The sequence below is a fragment of the Acipenser ruthenus genome, chromosome 14 (assembly GCF_902713425.1).
Source record: "Acipenser ruthenus chromosome 14, fAciRut3.2 maternal haplotype, whole genome shotgun sequence".
Lineage (NCBI taxonomy): Eukaryota > Metazoa > Chordata > Actinopteri > Acipenseriformes > Acipenseridae > Acipenser > Acipenser ruthenus.
In genome coordinates, this window is record NC_081202.1 from 32,114,986 (window position 1) to 32,132,271 (window position 17,286).

Genomic DNA, 17,286 nt, shown 5'->3' on the forward strand with positions numbered 1-17,286 from the left:
CTAAAATTATTCATGAGGTTTATAATGAGTAATTAATTATAATTGAGTTAGACTACTCAAACTAAGAATGGTTGATTAAACATTGTTCTTTTGTTGGAAAACTATTAGAAACATATTGAAAGACAGCACCAACTTTCAAGTACTACCAAAACAGCTCATAACTGGCTCTGTACTCTATAAAGCAATACTTTTGGTGTCATTTTATGGACGAGCACAGGGGTGTCCAAAGTTGGCCCTTCCACTCCTGGTTTTTGTTCCAACCCTGTTCAAAATTGTTTAATTGAACCAATTAAACCTGCACCCATACCCTGAAGTCGTTCATTATGTCATTTTACCTGTTAAACCTGGAGTGGAATGGCCCTCCAGGACCGTGATTGGACAGCCCTGGACGAGCAGCTACTGTTTTTACATCTTGTAGGGTACAGGTTATCAAAAGCAACTGTATGGTCATTTCTTGTTTTTTTTCCCCCCATCAGAGTCGTAATAAATTAGAAATGTACACACCAGCTAGCAGCATGAACTCAACAATTTTTTTGAATAGCCAAACTAAGACGCCTCCATTAAGTTGCCATGGCAACGCACGAGTCCTGAGGTTCCCGTGAGATAGCGCCATGGCAACGCACTGAGTCCCGAGGCTCCAGTGAGATAGCGCCATGGCAACACACTGAGTCCTGAGGTCCTAGTGAGATAGCACCTGAGATAGCCAAGGTTTGTTTTCTTCTTAAAAGTAAGTCTTCTCCAGGTAGTCCTTCGTTCAAAAGAGTTTAATTCAGGAACAAAGGAAATCCAAAGACAGTACAGAACGCAATCACATGCAGAAGCTGCAGGTAAACTTACAGGTCTTGACAGGTAGTATTCAAGCCCCGAAATGCAAGTTACAGACATTAAAATACAAGACAGGTTACATCCACAGGTAGTGGAAATCTCCTACTTTCCCCAGTGAACACAGACAGAGTTTCTCACTTTACCATTTAAAGGGACACATACATTATTACAATTTATATAAAACCTTACAGCTTCCAAATCAAAGCTGGAAACATTGATCTGGAACTACTGCATGGAGGCCTTGATTGACGCAACATAATTTCAGTGTAAGTTGTGACATTTTGAAGATAAATTAGTACTTTCCTTCAAGAGCAAAAACCATGGGGACGGCATGCTGTGTTGATTTAAAAAAACAAAACAAAAAGAAACTGCCAAATAACGAAGTTCTGCAGCTAAAGCTGGACAGTGACTGGAAAGCTTGCTTTTAGTTTAGTATTTGATGTAGATTTTCTTAAGTTTTTCCTCAGTGTACAGTGTACAGTATACAGTTTGTATATCCCAGTGTGTAACAGAACTGGGGATCATTAGAAGATGTAGCCTATTTTAGACTTCTGAGGATCTTTTAGCCAATAAGAGGACTTGTTTCACCACTGCGACCTATCACAAAGAGGCCCTTTTCATGACATCAGCTGTACCATATTGAGTGTCTACTGTGCTATATTCTCAATATTATCAAATATATCTCAGTATATTATTCATATTATTATGATATCATATTTCAGCTGTATAGTTTTCAGATGGTAAACACAAGGTTAGAAACATACACTAGCTCTGCAGCCAGTCTTGGGTTAACGAATTACCATCAAGTATATTATTTAAATGATTCAATAGCCAGGAGTAACCCCTGTTAAAGATTTTGTTCCTTCCCTTTAGGTACATGAATAACTCCTAACAGTCAACCTACAGACTCACCGGTGAGACTTATTCAAGTGCAGTCAGTTAGCCTGTTGATTTTCAATCATATAATATACCGGAACAATGGGAGTTCTGAACCACAGGACTTGCTGTAGGACCAGTGGAAGTTTCTAACCCTCTTTCCCTCTCAAAGTCTCATTCTCAAATTCTGCTTGCAGGCAGCTAACACAGACACCCAAGGGTTAAACATCAGCACAGCGGGTGTGATTAAGCTCTCTCACTCGATATGAATGCTGGTCTCTGCATGCCTCGTTTTGTGGTTTACCGCACAGCACACTGACTGATCACATGCATTGGATTGTAATCGGAAGTGAGAGGAAACTGAAGTAGTGGAACATCCCCAGGGCTGACAAATTCTCCGGGTGTGAAAAGGCAGCTGGGAGCTGTCTCCCACTGGCCAGAAGTAATGGTGCTTGGATCTGCCTTATTGATCCTGTCATACTTTATATTAATAACTACAGTTGCGATGAAACATACTGTGAACATAAAGTAACTGCGAGAACACATCATCACCCTCCAGCTTGGGCTATTAAAGAGAACTATTCTATCGTTTGTTTTAAATATAGCCCCTTTCACACTGGCATGCTCTATCCCGGTCGGACCCAGTGTCCTACGGACCAACAATGTGATTTCACACTGCTTTTTGAAGAAGCAGGTTCGACCTGGGTGACTCAATGCCCCAGAAGCAGCTTGTTATGGACGTGTCCATCCAAGCTTCTCTGTTGATTTGGAGGAAATGTTTCTTCATCCCTGCTGCAATCTGGCTCATGGTGTGTCTCAATCAACAAAAATATGACTAAACAGAACTTTTCCTTGCGGCAGTGAAATCTTAATGGAATCTGACACGCTGCCTTCCACTAGAGTGATGTATCTGTTTTTCAGGCTTTAAATAAATTCCAGTGAAGATGTACTGCTGAGATTAATGAAGTGAATCATAAAGGATCTGAAATCCGTCTCGCAACTTGTGTCAACTGATCAAGCCGTTCTGTCTTTACTACATTCAGGAGAAGAGAAATGGAAATCAACCATGCAAAGGCTAAAGCAATCGAAGAAAAAAAAAATCCCATTAAGCAACTATCTCCCATGCAGAATCTGAACAGTCTATTCAATTGAATCACCATTGATATGTAGCAATTCAGGAATACCATTGGATTCTGATTACAGTCAGCTTTAGTTGCAAATGAGTTTATTTTTAAAACATGTTTGTTTAACAAAGGCTTTACTGAATGCTGGTCTTGTTACACAATTGAGGTACTTGAAGAGGCTGTGTTTTATAGTCTTGGGATTGCAGACCTTTATACTGAACACAAGGGTGGATTTCTATGCCGTCGGCATCATTATTTAAAAGCACAGAATCTAGTATTTTTGTAAATGTTCCCAGTGTTTTAGATCCTACAACTTCACCTGGTAGGCTAATCCATGCATTTTTAACTGTAAAAATGTGCTTCCTAAACTACCCGGCTTCCATTTATGCCTTCTCTGTGCTAAATTTGAAGTAGTCTCTTGGGTTAACTTTATCTAGACCATTTAAGACTTCAATCAAGTCCCCTCTTTGCCTTCTTTTTTCAAGGCTAAAGAGATTTAATTATTTTAACCTGTCCTCATAGCTCATGTCATTAAGTCTTGGGATCATCCTAGTTGCCCTTTCTGTACCTTCTCCAGTGCATTGGTGTGTTCTCTGTAGTGAGGTGACCAAAACTGCACACAGTATACTAGATGGGGTCTAACTAGGGCATTGAATCTTAGCATAACCTCTCCAGACTTGTATTCCACGCTTTTTGCAATATAACCTAACATTCTTTTAATGACTCCACTATAACCCGAGCTCCTTTTCGAAGTCCTCGTCCCCTATTTGCATCCTGTTCATTTTGTATGTATAACCTGGATTATTATGCCCAATATGCAACACTTTACATTTCTTATCATTAAAAGTACAATTAGAGTGAGCTGAATACCTCTTTGTTTTTCCAGAGTGCCACATCTTTCCTCGTCACAGTGGAAGATGACATCAGCCTTGTCATGGCGCTGGAGCCGTCGGACCTGAGGGGGTCAGCTTACATCGTGAAGATCACGGGGGAGTCCAAGAACTACTTCCTGGAGTTCGAGAACACGAACAGCACCATCCTCCCGCCACCCCTGGTGTTCAACGCCAGCTACCACGGCCTTTATTACATCATCACTCTCATGGTGATGAACGCCAACGTGATGACCAAGCCGGCCCAGTCCGTCACTATACTAACAAGTGAGCAAACACTGGGCTTCAGCATGTACAAGCACAGCAGCACCGGAGCTTAGTTTAACCAGTATTACAAATACAATATCAAATACAACAGTGCTACTTGTAGTTTTGATTAACTGTAACTAGTGCCAGTGAAGGGCAGGTAGCTGTCATTTTTTAAAATGATTGTTCTCTCTTATTCCCAGAACCTCTTCCAGTGACCAGCGTCTTGATACATGATTATAAGCTGTCCCCTGAGAAAGGAGTGATCTTTGAGCTCAAGTACCCAGAGAAGTTCAATGTTTTCACAAGAGTAAACATCAGCTACCTTGAAGACAAGGAGCCGCGCTCCATGCTTTATAAAGGTATGAGACAGGATTGCTTAAGCTGAGGGAACATGAGTTTGACCCAAAATGACACCCATTTTTTAGAATGTTCGAGGTGAAGTTTCCTAACTTGACCTTTCTATAAACCTTGTACAGCTGATTCAAATTGAGTGTCGTCGTGGTTACAGAACTCTGGCCAGTTTGAATTGTAACTGCAGTTCTAACAGAACTGTTTTGATAGACCAGAGCATACAATTATTAAAGTGTACAAAGATAAAGCCACAGTTTGAAACTCTTTAGTCAGAGTGCTTTGTTCGTCTAAGTTGTTTAATAATGTGTTGCAAACTCTGCCCAGCTTGACTAAGTTTTATGACTATGGCTCAGAGCTGTGCTAAATTCAGTGTGAAACAGTCAGAAGAATCCTATTGCAGTGGTGTGTCTTGAGAAACAGTCAACATTATTTACAGTTTATAGGTTTGTCTCTCGGTTTCCATCATCAGTTCTGGGAAAATGAAAATAATGAGTTTGCAAACCCCTGCTGATAGCTAAACAAGAACCTAGCTTCTCCCAGCTTCACAGTGAACTGAGATCGATATCATTTGTGTGCAGCCTGGAGAAAGATTAATAAGTAATGTACTATTAATGGTGTTTTTTTAGATTTCTTCAGGGGGAAAACAGTTTTCAAGCACTGGTTGCCTGGGACATGCTACAGCAACATTACATTCCAGCTGGTGTCTGAAGCCACGGTCAATAGGAGCACCTTGGTCAGATACAGTGGGGTTGGACACAAGCCCAAACAGCACAGAACTGGTACAGTCCTCAGCCTCTTACTGACTTATACATGCAAAAGGAGATAATTTCTCTTCTTACCACTGTATTTTTGCAGTTTTGCCATGATTTCCTATACATTTACCATAGTTTACCCTGGTTTGCCATGTTTATTAATATGCTGTACTATACCTTGCTATTCTTTGCAATGCTTACCTTTGCTTTTTTAATTTAAATAACTTTAACCCTTTGTAGTCCATTTATTAAGTGCATGTCAGGCGCGTCAGGTCCAATTTATTATCACACGCGCAGTTAATTTTAGACGCGCTGTTTAAAAGTATTTTTTTCCACAGTCAAACGGGTTTAAAAGGCCCTGCATATCAACAAAGCACTCACTAGGCATCTCCAGCCCCGTCCCACCCTTTCGTTCGCTATCGCTTTCACATATGCTAAGAAATAAATAATAATAATAATAATAGTCGTACATACTGATCAATCATCTCCTGATCACTCGTTTTATCACCAAACTCCTCAATAATGCAATCCAAGTCATTATTTTATTACTATAACATCCCAAAAAAGCTCTGCAAATGTCTGTGATAGTCTCTGTGTGCTGATACAGTAACAGCCAGCTTGTTTCCTTATGACCGCCCATATGGGATGCCAGGGGCAAGTATGACTATTCATGAGATACGCCTTTTGGTTTTTTTTTTTTTTTTTTTATCGGCTTGTCTCGGCTCCTGTCGCTTCCACTCGGCCATTGAATGGTTTTCTCGGCTTTTTTGGAGAAAAAACGACTAGAAACCCGTTTTTTGCGTTTTTTTTGATGATGTCGGACAAGGTCCGGCAATGGACCGGATAGGAATAATTGCAATGTCAGACCAGGTCCGACAATGGACCACAAAGGGTTAGAGGTGTGCATGATTATGGATATGCTGTACAGTATCACAAATGCATCAGCAAAGCATTACAGAGACTTCCTTCTCCTCCGCAGTCCCCAACCCGCCCACCAACATCTCCCACCAGATCGTCCACATCACCGCGGGTACCTTCTTGGGCGAGGCCGAGGCTGGGAGCAGCCAGGGGGAAGAGGAGGCCAGCACTCTGCAGCCCTATGACCTGACGGAGCACATGAACGAATCCTACAGCTGGGTAGATTACAACTACAATGGCTCGGACACCCAGCCCTCCCCCACACCCATCCCCACCCAGCCCTCCTGGCCCTCCGCCGGGCCCCCTGCCGGGCCCCCCAGCTCTGGCGAGAGCGAGGAGTTTGAGAACGAGGATCAGAACGAGCTGGGCTCGGCCGCCGTGTCTCCCCCAGCCACCACCACCCCATTCCCTGCTGTGCTTCTGCAGCTCCAGTGGCTGCCTCCACTCCCCCCCACCTCCTACGATGGCTTCAACATCTACATCTACAGGAACGGTATGCTGTGTATTTGTATGTTTTTTGATTTTTCTTACGTTATGCGTGTAGCGGAGGATGCATGATAGTGATTTGGTGCATATATACGGGGGTACATTTGTGCCGGATCGCAGCGGATTTCAAATCTGCTCTACTGTATGTCACACTCCCGTTGTTGTAGGGAACTCCACTGACGTGGTCAGCGTGGATGAGCACACCCGTGATTTCTCCGCGGAGCTGAAGGAGCCAGGGACCTACACTGTATCTATCACAACAGTCAGCTCGTCGGGGGTGTGCGATGCACGAGAGAGCACCAGCGACACCAGCTTCACTTTCTATCTCAGTGAGTGTCTAGCCCTGCCCACAACTGCAAAACGCTCAACACTGCCTCGACTACACCACTGCTACCTATAGAAAATAGTACTGGAACGATGTTCTGGAGTGTTCCGGCTCCACTACACCACTGATTGTACCTTCGAGGATCATTACACCCCTAACTGCAACATAGATAATTTTCTTACGACACTAGTTACAGGTTGAAATTACTAAAATCACGAACACGTTTCTGATCACAATACACTGTGCCTTGGATACTGCTTCTGCAGTAACTCAATCCCAGTGCATGATGGGAATAAGGGCGGGGCTCTCCCATGGCTCCTGTTTGTGCACTCTCCAGCCCGGCAGCAGTGTGTTTGTGTTTCAGGAGGGCAGGGAAATCCCAGGGCTCTCCTGTTTGTGGACTTCCCAGCCCGGCAGCACTGTGTTTGTGTTCCAGGCCCTGAAAGAGAGTGGTTTGAGGCGCTGCAGGAGAGGCCCCAGGATGTGAGCGTGATGCTGCTGAGCTCCACCAGCGCCTCCCTGTCCTGGAGCCCGTCCCAGGAGGCACACAGTGGGATCCTGGTCTCGGTGCGCTCCCTCACCTGCCACAAGCCCAAACCCAGCCAGAGGATGGAGAGCCACTACTGCACCCAGGTACACTCCGCTGAGCACAGCACAACAAGGAGGCCAACTCACAGTTAAACCAGCACACACCTCTCTGAACACTCAGCTTAGCACAGCACAGCAAGGAGGCCAGAGACAGACAGAGCCGTTGCAGCAAGCGTATATTTTAAACCTGTGGTTGGTTTCACAGACCTACAGTTGTGGTCAAAAGTTTTGCATTACCTCAAATTTTAGGATTCATGAAATCAAATAAACTAAGAAATTATATTGCAAATGTCTACCGGAAGCCATACTAGTAGTACAGTATTTCATGTTCGATTTCCCAATGTCACATTTTTCAATAAGTACCAGTATATGGATAACTGCAAAGTGACTGAAGTGCAGAGCAGGTGATTATATATAGATGCAGATTTCATTATTTTGTTCCCTCCAACCTCTTTAAGGCCACATTGAATCCCATAGCAGCAATGCAAAATCCCCTGCAATATAAAGGACTGCAGTCCCAGATCATAATTACCAATCTAGCAAAGACTGACATTCAAAGATAATGCATGCAACATTTCATGCATTTACACACTGGAATCAGAAAAATGAAAGTAAAGCAAATCTGTTAAAGTGTAACTGGCGTACAGAGCAGAAATGTAAAGTCTAATTTAATGTAGCAAACATTTCCATAAACCATACATGTTATGCATTTCCATATGATATACAGGTTTCATGTGAAACCCCCCACATGTTATAGCAAGGTTAGATCTCTGCCTGAAAATCATGCTTTCGTGTACTCTTGTACTAGAATGGCACATTTTTTCCACCCCTTGAGCACCTTATTTGCTGTCATTAACCAAGTAGGCTGCTTCGCCTGTTGACTGACATGCACATGTAAGAACGTCATAGCGATCGGAAGTGCATGACATCTGAGATTCCTGGAGCTACAAGCTTTGGGATACAATGAGAGCAGCATTCCCATGATTTCCTCCATCCCACTCCAGCTAACTTTCTCCATGCCACAGGTGAACTCCAACTAACTTCCTCCACCCCACAGGTGAACTGCAACTAACTTCCTCCACCCCACAGGTGAACTGCAACTGACTTCCTCCACCCCACAGGTGAACTGCAACTGACTTTCTCCACCCCACAGGTGCAACTAACTTCCTCCATCCCACAGGTGAACTCTAGCAGGAGCAGCAGTATTGAGAACCTGACTCCAGGAGCACAGTACCAGGTCGTGGTCTATCACAAGAACGGGCCTCTGGTTGGACCTCCTTCAGAACCAGTCATATTTGGAATAGGTAAACTCTTAAGAGACCTTGCTAGTGATACTGTGCACTTGCTTAGTTCATTTCTTCTATCCAGGGGAAGGCGGGGGTATTATGTTACTGTATGAGCTTGGAGATAGAAATGGTAGAGATTGCAAACAGCTCTCCGCTTCAAGGTTACTGTGATGCAGCATTTATTTCCCGATTTCAACCTCTCAGAACTGGACAATAGTTTGGTCTGGCTCAGGCAAACACGCCTCTGCTCCAGGGTAACAACGTTACTGGACTGCACTGGTAACTGTGGCAATTGGGATCCTGCTAACGTACATGGCAATATGTCACAAAGTGTGGAAAGCAGGATTAGGGTGAAATGGTTTTGAGTTACTTTTAGGATTTTTAAAGGCCTCAAAGTTAACCCTAAACAATAGTTTAAACTCAGAACAGAAGCCAAGACCAAAGCCTAGAGGACGTTATGTGGGATAGACTTAGAACAGGTAGGAGACACTCTACAGAGATTGGTGAGGGTACAGAAGGGATCACTAGATGTGTTGTTGATGCTGAATCACAGGGATCCTTGAAGCTCTGACCTTGACAAAGATTTGAAATTAGCCAGCTACTCGGAAAAAGACAAGCACTGATGCTAAACAGATAAACTACAGAGACAAACAGGGCAACCATTGACCTCCTTGTCAAAATAATGGAATACTAGACCAACAATATGACCAGGCTAATGATATCATCTTCCATGAATTATCTTTTGTAGAGGTACAGAGTTAGGTACAAACACAGATCAGACTGTTTGATACTAGATTTTCCCTTTCTCAAAGTTGACCAGATCATACCTGGGTTAACTTTAATACTTCAGTAAATGAATCACCAGATGAGCCATTAAGCCTGGTTAGTTTTGAGGCAAGGTGTTATTTTATTGGCGATCAAACACCGTTACGGTTAACAATGTTGTGTATGGTCAGACCGCTCGTCATTGTCGCGCTACAAGGAGGAGTAAAATGAAGAGCCCTTTTGTCAAAGGCACCATTTAACAGAGGTAGTTAATACCTGCTATGATTCACAAGACACAGTGCAGAAGCTCAGTCACTGTTATTGCAGTTTGATATAGCTTCCAGAGCTTCAAACACTCACTCAACACAATAAGAAGTCAAGCAGCCAAATGTAAAATTGAACACGATCACTTTTGTTGAGCCTGTTTTCTTAGACATAAGCCTGGGTAGGACTAAAATAAGGTTTTTTGCTACAGTTCAATTTCCCCTGGTTTAAGTAAACAGCAATGTTCTGATGAGAGTCTGAAAGAACTGAAGGCGGAGGGAGTACAGTGCATGACACAGCCCGCGGCGTGGGTAAAACGATTCTTCACAGAATGTGTTGATAATCAGTTCAGCGGTGAAAGGATGAGCATGCCTGCCAGCGACTGAGAAACAGCAAAACAAAAAATGCAAGAGATAGTTATAGATGCCTTCCTTTATGTAGCACTGTGCAGTATGTTATATTCACCTGGGTATACTGATTCTGCACACACCACACTAATCATACACACTCAAACACCTGTGCGATTTGCTGTGTAAAGATTACAAGTTTTCAGGTACATCACTTCTCTACTTTTGAACGGAATTGAAGGGAAGCAGCATTTGTATTTTATTGTGATTATTGGGCGCTTACAAAAATGTACTAAGCTAATCACAGTTCATTTATTTAACCATGGCCAGGAAGTTCCCAGTATAGTGATGTGCAATTGCAGTACCTGCATGTAGATATGTATTGTACACATACACATTTGTTTTACTCACCTGCGTTAGGACTGCGTCTCTCTGGAAACTCATTCAAAATTATAAACGTCATAGATCGCCTCAACAGGCAGACGCACTCGAAAAACTGTCAGGACTATAGAATCTCAAAATTCGGAGATTTAACCGTTTCAGACCAAAATATAACCTGAGTGTCTTCCCTGGTAAAGGCATGGCCGCGTGGTGGCTAGGGTTGTCATACAGTGACACAGGTTTGTGTTTTTAACAAACAAATAACACGTTTGGTTTAGAATTAATATCCTCTGCTGTGTTCAGTACCTGCAGATAATGGACCTAGTCTTGTGTTATCCTAACTGTTGCTGCGGTTAGTTATCTGGCAGTTACTAACCACTGCAGCGGACAGTAATGCTGAATGTACTGAAGGTGGAGAGTCAGACTGCAGTCTGCTTATTGACTCCCACTAACCCATAGCTCGCCTGTCTTTGTTCCAGAACCCACTGGGATCCGGGACCTGGTTCTGTACCCGCTGGAGCCCACGGCGCTCATTTTGAGCTGGAGCCGACCCTACCACGTGACCTTCCGCAAATACGTGGTGGAAATGTTCTATTTCAACCCAGCCACGCTGACCTCGGAGTGGAGCACCTATTACGAGATTGCTGGCACAGTCTCCCTAACGGCCTCAGTGGTAACGTATTCTGTATGAGAGAGCTGTTAACGGGGGAATGGCTCTGGCTGTGCTGTTACTGGTCTGGGCCAGTGGTTCTCACACGAGGGGTGCAGAAGGTATCTTGGCAGTGAGAAGGTTCAGGATTTATTTATTTTTTTGGACAAAGTCTGCTACCATCTGGTGATGTACGTTGTTTATCGGCTTACTAGTAATCGTTGATCACAATCAGTAGGATGAACAATTATTTGCTCTCATTACGATGGTTCGTGCAAAAGAAAACCATCAGTGACATACAGAGAAGCCAGTGGCATGTTGGATTTTTTTTTTTCTGGTATATGTACATGTGTGTGGAGGGGGGAGGGCGTCAAGTACCACAGACAAGAGGAAGGGGGGTGTGGTCTACAATGTTTGAGAACCACTAGTCTAGGCAGTAGTATCCCGGATTATGGAGAATAAAGCAATCCACACTCAGGCTTGCAGGCAAGCCACAACTGTTATTATTAATACACTGAGGTGCTGCATACAACCATACATGTTGCTCTAGTGTAAATAAAACACTTCAGACAAACTGAATAAGCCTTCACACTTTGTTACCCTGCCCACTCTGACAGTCTCTCGCTCTCTCACTCTTTCCCACAATGCTCTGCTCTACACCATGCCTGGAGAGGGGTTGAGAACAGACTGGTCCTTTACTCCTGAAGGTGCTGATAATAGAATATGGGGATCATAACATTATGGATGTGATTCTGTAGAAGAATGCAGTTTTATAAGAAAAAAATACATACAATATAGAAGAATAAAGGAACATAAATGGATAAATAGACTCAGTGCCATGATGCCTGAAGGTTTAAATAGAAAGGAATAGTAGACTGTTACGTCGTTAACTAAGTAGTAAATTACATCACAAACACATTAATAGATTTCATTAGAAATAAGTGAGTGTTGTTACCAGGGCATCAACAACCTATAAGTACCTCCACTGTTTGTTTTCAAACACACTTTCCTTTGACAAAGGTTTGTTAAACATACCGAAACGTTGGGGAGTTGTGCTTCTGTTTTCTATTTCTACCTTGCTATCTGCCAGTTTCAGGAAAGTGTATTTTTTTTTCTATTTTTGTTATTTCAGAGAGTGACCAATCTATTGCCTGCCTGGTACTATAACTTCCGTGTTACCATGGTGACCTGGGGAGAGCCGGAACTCAGCTGCTGTGACAGTTCCACCGTCAGCTTCATCACAGGTAGAGCCTTTCAGAGATCACGTGAGCAGCACCAGCCAATCGGAGCGCTGCGTTTCCCATGCGAGAGAACAGAGGTTATTTACAAAACATACAGAATTATAAAACCCACAATAGTACTAAATTAAGAAATACTACAGGACACTTTTAATATTGATTTCTTCTTTTACTATTTATTTATTTACTAAACAACAAAGAATCCCTTTCGATAGAAGTGTCTTTAAAATACAAGATTTCCATATCTTTAGGAAAAACTGACAAAATTGAAAAATGTTCTTTTTAAACAGCTGAAAAAGGGCTTTTTTACCAAAACGTCCTGAAAATAAGATATTTTAATCTTTTAAACCTTTTGTGTACATTTTTTAAAAACCTTTTCTCTTCTATATATATATATATGTGGCTGTGATGTGTAATGAGAGTCAGTATATTCCTCTTGTTTGAATGTTTGTTTGTTTATCGGGGCCTTGTCTGTTCCCCAGCCCCTGAAGCCCCTGAGATTTCCTCGGTCGAATACTCCAACAGGCTGCTGAATATTGGCTGGAAGTATGGCGAAGGTGACACAGACCTGGCCCACTCCAGGATGCTGCACTGGCTGGTGGTGGCAGAGGGGAGGAAGAGGGTGAAAAAGAGCATCTCCTCCGACGTGAGCCGCTTTACACTCATGTCTTTTTATATGAGGTTTGCAATTATTGAGTAGCGTTCTGGCTTCTGATGCACCAATATTTAGTTATCATTTTTCTCTGTCTTTGTCTGCCTTTGAGCATGTCTAAAGAATTCTAACTGCCTGGTGTTCGGTCTTTCAACTCTGCTGGCTCAGACTCTGCAGAGGGGAAGTAGGTGGGGTCAGCAAGTTCAAAGGTCATTTTGTCACATGATTTGGATTGAATGAGGAACTCTGACAAATGCAAAGCATGTTTCACATAATTGCAAACCTCTTAAAGCAAAGGACAGGTGAACAAATAATTACAATGACATTCAAAGAACAATAGCTGTATTTACACCTTTAGTGAAAGCGAATATGTCCTGAGATAGGTGTGTGCTGATACTCATACTCAGAATTGCCCAAACTGGAAAAGAGGCTTATTTTTAAAAAGTTTTAGCACCACCGAGAGGAATAGAATTGTACCTTAGGTTCAAAATGTGGCAGATCAGTGGCAGGGGTGAGCTATAACCCTTTTTTATAGAAGCAGGTACTTCCTACATTTTTCTAAAATTCTTCTCATTTAATATTTAGAAGTATTTATCAGCAGGTATTCAAATGTCATATCATCCAGTTTGTGTGTGAAAGAACTGATAAGTGAAGATCATGGTTTGGAAGGGACTGAAAGAGCCACAATTGTGTGCCACTAATCTAGACAGTCTCCCTCCTGTTCCTGGAATGGCAGTGCTGTCTGTTCTCTGATAAAAAGCAGGATAATGAATCCAGTAAATGAATGTAGTTCTCTGATAGTGACAGGCAGGCTCCTCCTTGCGTTCCCAGGTGTCTCGGAGCGTCATGAGAGCAGTGCTGAGCTTGCCTCCTGGAGACATCTACAACCTCACAGTCACGGCCTGCACCGAGCGCAGCAAGAACACGTCCCAGCCGAGAATCATCAAACTGGGTCAGTACCAACCCAAGAACGAGGTGGCCCGGGCCCTCCAAGCGCCGTCATTGCTGGCTTAATCTCATACCATTGGGCAGACCTTTCGAAACGTTTCCTCATAGTAAAAACATAATAATGTTTCCCCATAGTAAAAGGTATAGTAATAAAGCACAGTGAAAGCATGGCAAGGTGACGGCTAATTAAAACAAGCATTCAGTCAAAGTATGTGACAATGATGCTCTGTCTCATGACCTTCAAAGTCAGACAGTGCGGAGATTGATGAACGATAACCGCATGTCACTGTTTCATTTTAGACTGAAGGCTTTTCTTTTTGATCAGCCATTTGCTTAACTCTAAATCTGCAGGAATCTGCTTTTGCAAAGCATCCTGGGATGCTTGCGCACGAAGGATGCTATATACTGGACGTGTAATTGGCAGGGTAATTGATCATCATTGAAGTGTAATCGACAGGGTAATTGATCATCATTGAAGTGTAATCGACAGGGTAATTGATCATCATTGAAGTGTAATCGACAGGGTAATTGATCTTCATGGCAATGTAACCGACAGGGTAATTGATCATCATTATGCTGCTTTTCTCTGCAGAGCAGTTTGAAAGACTTGCAGGATCCCTGCCACATCAAAGAATTAAAATAGCATCGACAGAGGAAGTTTGAGCTCAGTGTCGCAGCTGGAGCCTGTGGGTTGTGTTGGGTGAAATCAGAGGCAGGGATAGTATGCAGGGAGTCTCTGAAGGTCTGTGTTGTTGCAGAACCAGCCCCTCCGAAGTCTTTGTTTGCTGTTAACAAGAGCCAGACCTCGGTCACGTTGCTGTGGGTGGAGGAAGGGGTGGTCGACTTCTACAGGGTCTTCTGCAAGCAAGTGGAGTTAGATGGAGAGCTGAAGGTAAGAGGCAAGAGACGGGAGCACTGACTCTTATTTAAAACGAATCCGTCATGTTGAAGGTTATTATTAACTCAGGGATGTAAATAAGACTCCTAATGCGTAGTTGTTTGATCCATTCCTGGTTTCACTATCAGTTTAATAAGACACATCAGAGCTTGTTACCAATACACTGTGGCTAATCAAACTCGTAGTAATGGAATGGGTGACACTGCTATCTCTGTTAACAACAGTCTTATTTACATGTTAGGTTTTTTTTTTTTGATAATGATTACTTCATTATGTTAAGCTGTACCTAAACTGTACTGTTAACTATATAGCCAAATATAAGTCCATTTGCAAAAGGTTTTCTCCCCAGTGCCCAAGTTTTAGGGTGCAGGCAGGAGCCAGTGCAATATATGTTTGCACATTTACAGTAGCTTGCTAGTTAGAAACAGTATAGCAAGTCTTAAGAGTGTTCAGCGCTACGGAGTGAATGGGATTTCCCTTTTTGTAATCTTTCAAGTCCAAGAGTGACAGGGAGGAGTTGGCACAGTTCCAGGTGTATAGTACAGGTGCCCAGTCTGGTCTGCTCACCTCCTCCCTGTCTCAGAAAGCTGGCATCGCTGTGTCATTAGTAATCATGTTAAAAAATCTATACCCCCAGAAATAGACTCCCTGTTTCCTCTTCTGTAGGAGTTTCTTAACTCTGACTCATTTTCTCAATCCAATTTAGATACAATTCACGTTTCTAAAGTACCTTTCATCACAAGGATCCCACAGCACGTCACACACACACACACAAAACAATTAAACCATTAAAAACAGTCTAATACAAAATGTACTAAGAGAAATAAAAAAAAAACACAAAAAATGTGGTTTTAATTGTAAGAAACAAACTCAAAGCAAAAACAAAGGCCAGTTTCTAAAAATAGAACAATTAAAAACATCTGGCTGTTCGCAGTGCGGGGCTTACAGACCAGCATTGTATACAGGCACTGCTTGTTGCCCTTTAAGAGAGGTATCAGCTGAAACTAAATGTGTCTTGATACAGATTAATGAACAGAAAGGTAAACTATGGGATAATGTTGGTAACTTACAGCAAATGTATCTTATTACATGATTTCCATTACACGAGAGTAGATGTTAAAACTTCAGAGAGTAGATGTTAAAACTGCTGATTTGAATTCGGCTTTCGCCAAGATAAGCACCAACTAAGACGTAGCTTTACAGTAATCTAATGTGATCCATCTGTGTCTCTATCCATTTGCGTTTCCTTCCATATGATGATGTAGATCTCCTGTCCTGGTGTTGATGGCTGAAGTGTAATGCTGGCTCCAGGGATCAGCTTATTTGCCTCCCTGGCGCATCAGCACACACAACGGCTGCGATGCTGGCTCCGGGGATCAACCACAGTGCGGTCTCCACAGCGCATCAGCATGACAACCGTCTGGATTGAGCGAAGTAGGGTACATCTCTGGGGTCTTCAAGTGGGCACCTTCCATCCTCGGTGTTTCGTCGACTAGCCCACGACACCTCAAGAGGGCTCGATGGTGATTCTGGCGTCCCAGCATCACCCCCCTCCGTCCCCCACTGAACTCAGCCCAGCTTACTTACCCGTACATCAGCGTTTCTTTCTTTCTATTGTGCTTGAGATCCCCAGCCAGAATCTTTCCGTCTCAACCACAGCCAGTTGCTGCTCCGCTCTGCTGCTTCAGATAAGTTCTTCACTGTGTGACGCAACTCTTGGCCACTGAATCCGACGTCTCTGAAAAACCGGGTTGTAGAGTGTGCCACAAATCCTCAACAACCCACCTCCACTGGGTAAACCCGGACTCTCCATCCTCGCTGTTCCGCTTTAGAGGCTAGTTGAGCATACTGCAGTTTCTTCCTCTCATACGCCTCATCTACAGCATCCTCCCATGACACTGTTAACTTTACCTGGTGGACAAGGCGTGCTGATCCAGACCACAAGACAATATCTGGTCGATGCTTAGTGGTGGCAATCTCAGGTGGAAAAATAAGCCGTTGACCAACATCTGCCAGCATTTTCCAGTCTCTAGCAGCTTCCAGTTGTCCTGGGCGAGGATTGGTTTTAACACTTTTTCTTGGTGGTTGCTCTCCGGGCTGAGGAATGTTGTCTTTTGTGTGTAATGTTTTGATGGACCTGATGGCAACTTATTGGTCACGTTACGCTTGTCTTCCAATGCTAAGGCCAAACGTCGCAGCACCTGGTCATGGCGCCAAGTAAACCGACCTTGGCTAAGAGCCACCTTACATCCTGTCAAAATGTGCCTTAATGTTGCAGGTGATGAACACAAAGGACATGAGGGATCCTCTCCTACCCAGAGGTTTAGGTTCTGTGGTGATGGAAGAACATCATATGTTGACCTGATGAGGAAACTGATCCTGCTCTGTTCAATTGACCATAGGTCTTGCCAGCCAATCTTGCGTTGTTCCACACTCTCCCATCTCATCCATTCTCCCTGCTTGGCCTGGGAAAC

At 43.2% G+C, this 17,286-nt stretch overlaps 1 protein-coding gene across 3 annotated transcripts in view; it reads left to right on the plus strand.

Moving 5' to 3' along the window:
• LOC117419369 (receptor-type tyrosine-protein phosphatase O-like) overlaps positions 1–17,286 on the plus strand; it is a 53,240-nt gene that overhangs the window by 14,808 nt on the left and 21,146 nt on the right. For all 3 annotated transcript variants that reach the window (XM_034032062.3, XM_034032063.3, XM_034032064.3), the window contains exons 2-13: positions 3,712–3,982; positions 4,165–4,323; positions 4,942–5,094; positions 6,047–6,478; positions 6,639–6,800; positions 7,233–7,429; positions 8,565–8,688; positions 10,907–11,100; positions 12,209–12,320; positions 12,797–12,960; positions 13,798–13,918; positions 14,673–14,806. In XM_034032062.3, coding sequence (XP_033887953.2) covers positions 3,712–3,982; positions 4,165–4,323; positions 4,942–5,094; positions 6,047–6,478; positions 6,639–6,800; positions 7,233–7,429; positions 8,565–8,688; positions 10,907–11,100; positions 12,209–12,320; positions 12,797–12,960; positions 13,798–13,918; positions 14,673–14,806 — 2,223 coding nt within the window. The remainder of the gene's footprint in view (positions 1–3,711; positions 3,983–4,164; positions 4,324–4,941; positions 5,095–6,046; positions 6,479–6,638; positions 6,801–7,232; positions 7,430–8,564; positions 8,689–10,906; positions 11,101–12,208; positions 12,321–12,796; positions 12,961–13,797; positions 13,919–14,672; positions 14,807–17,286) is intronic.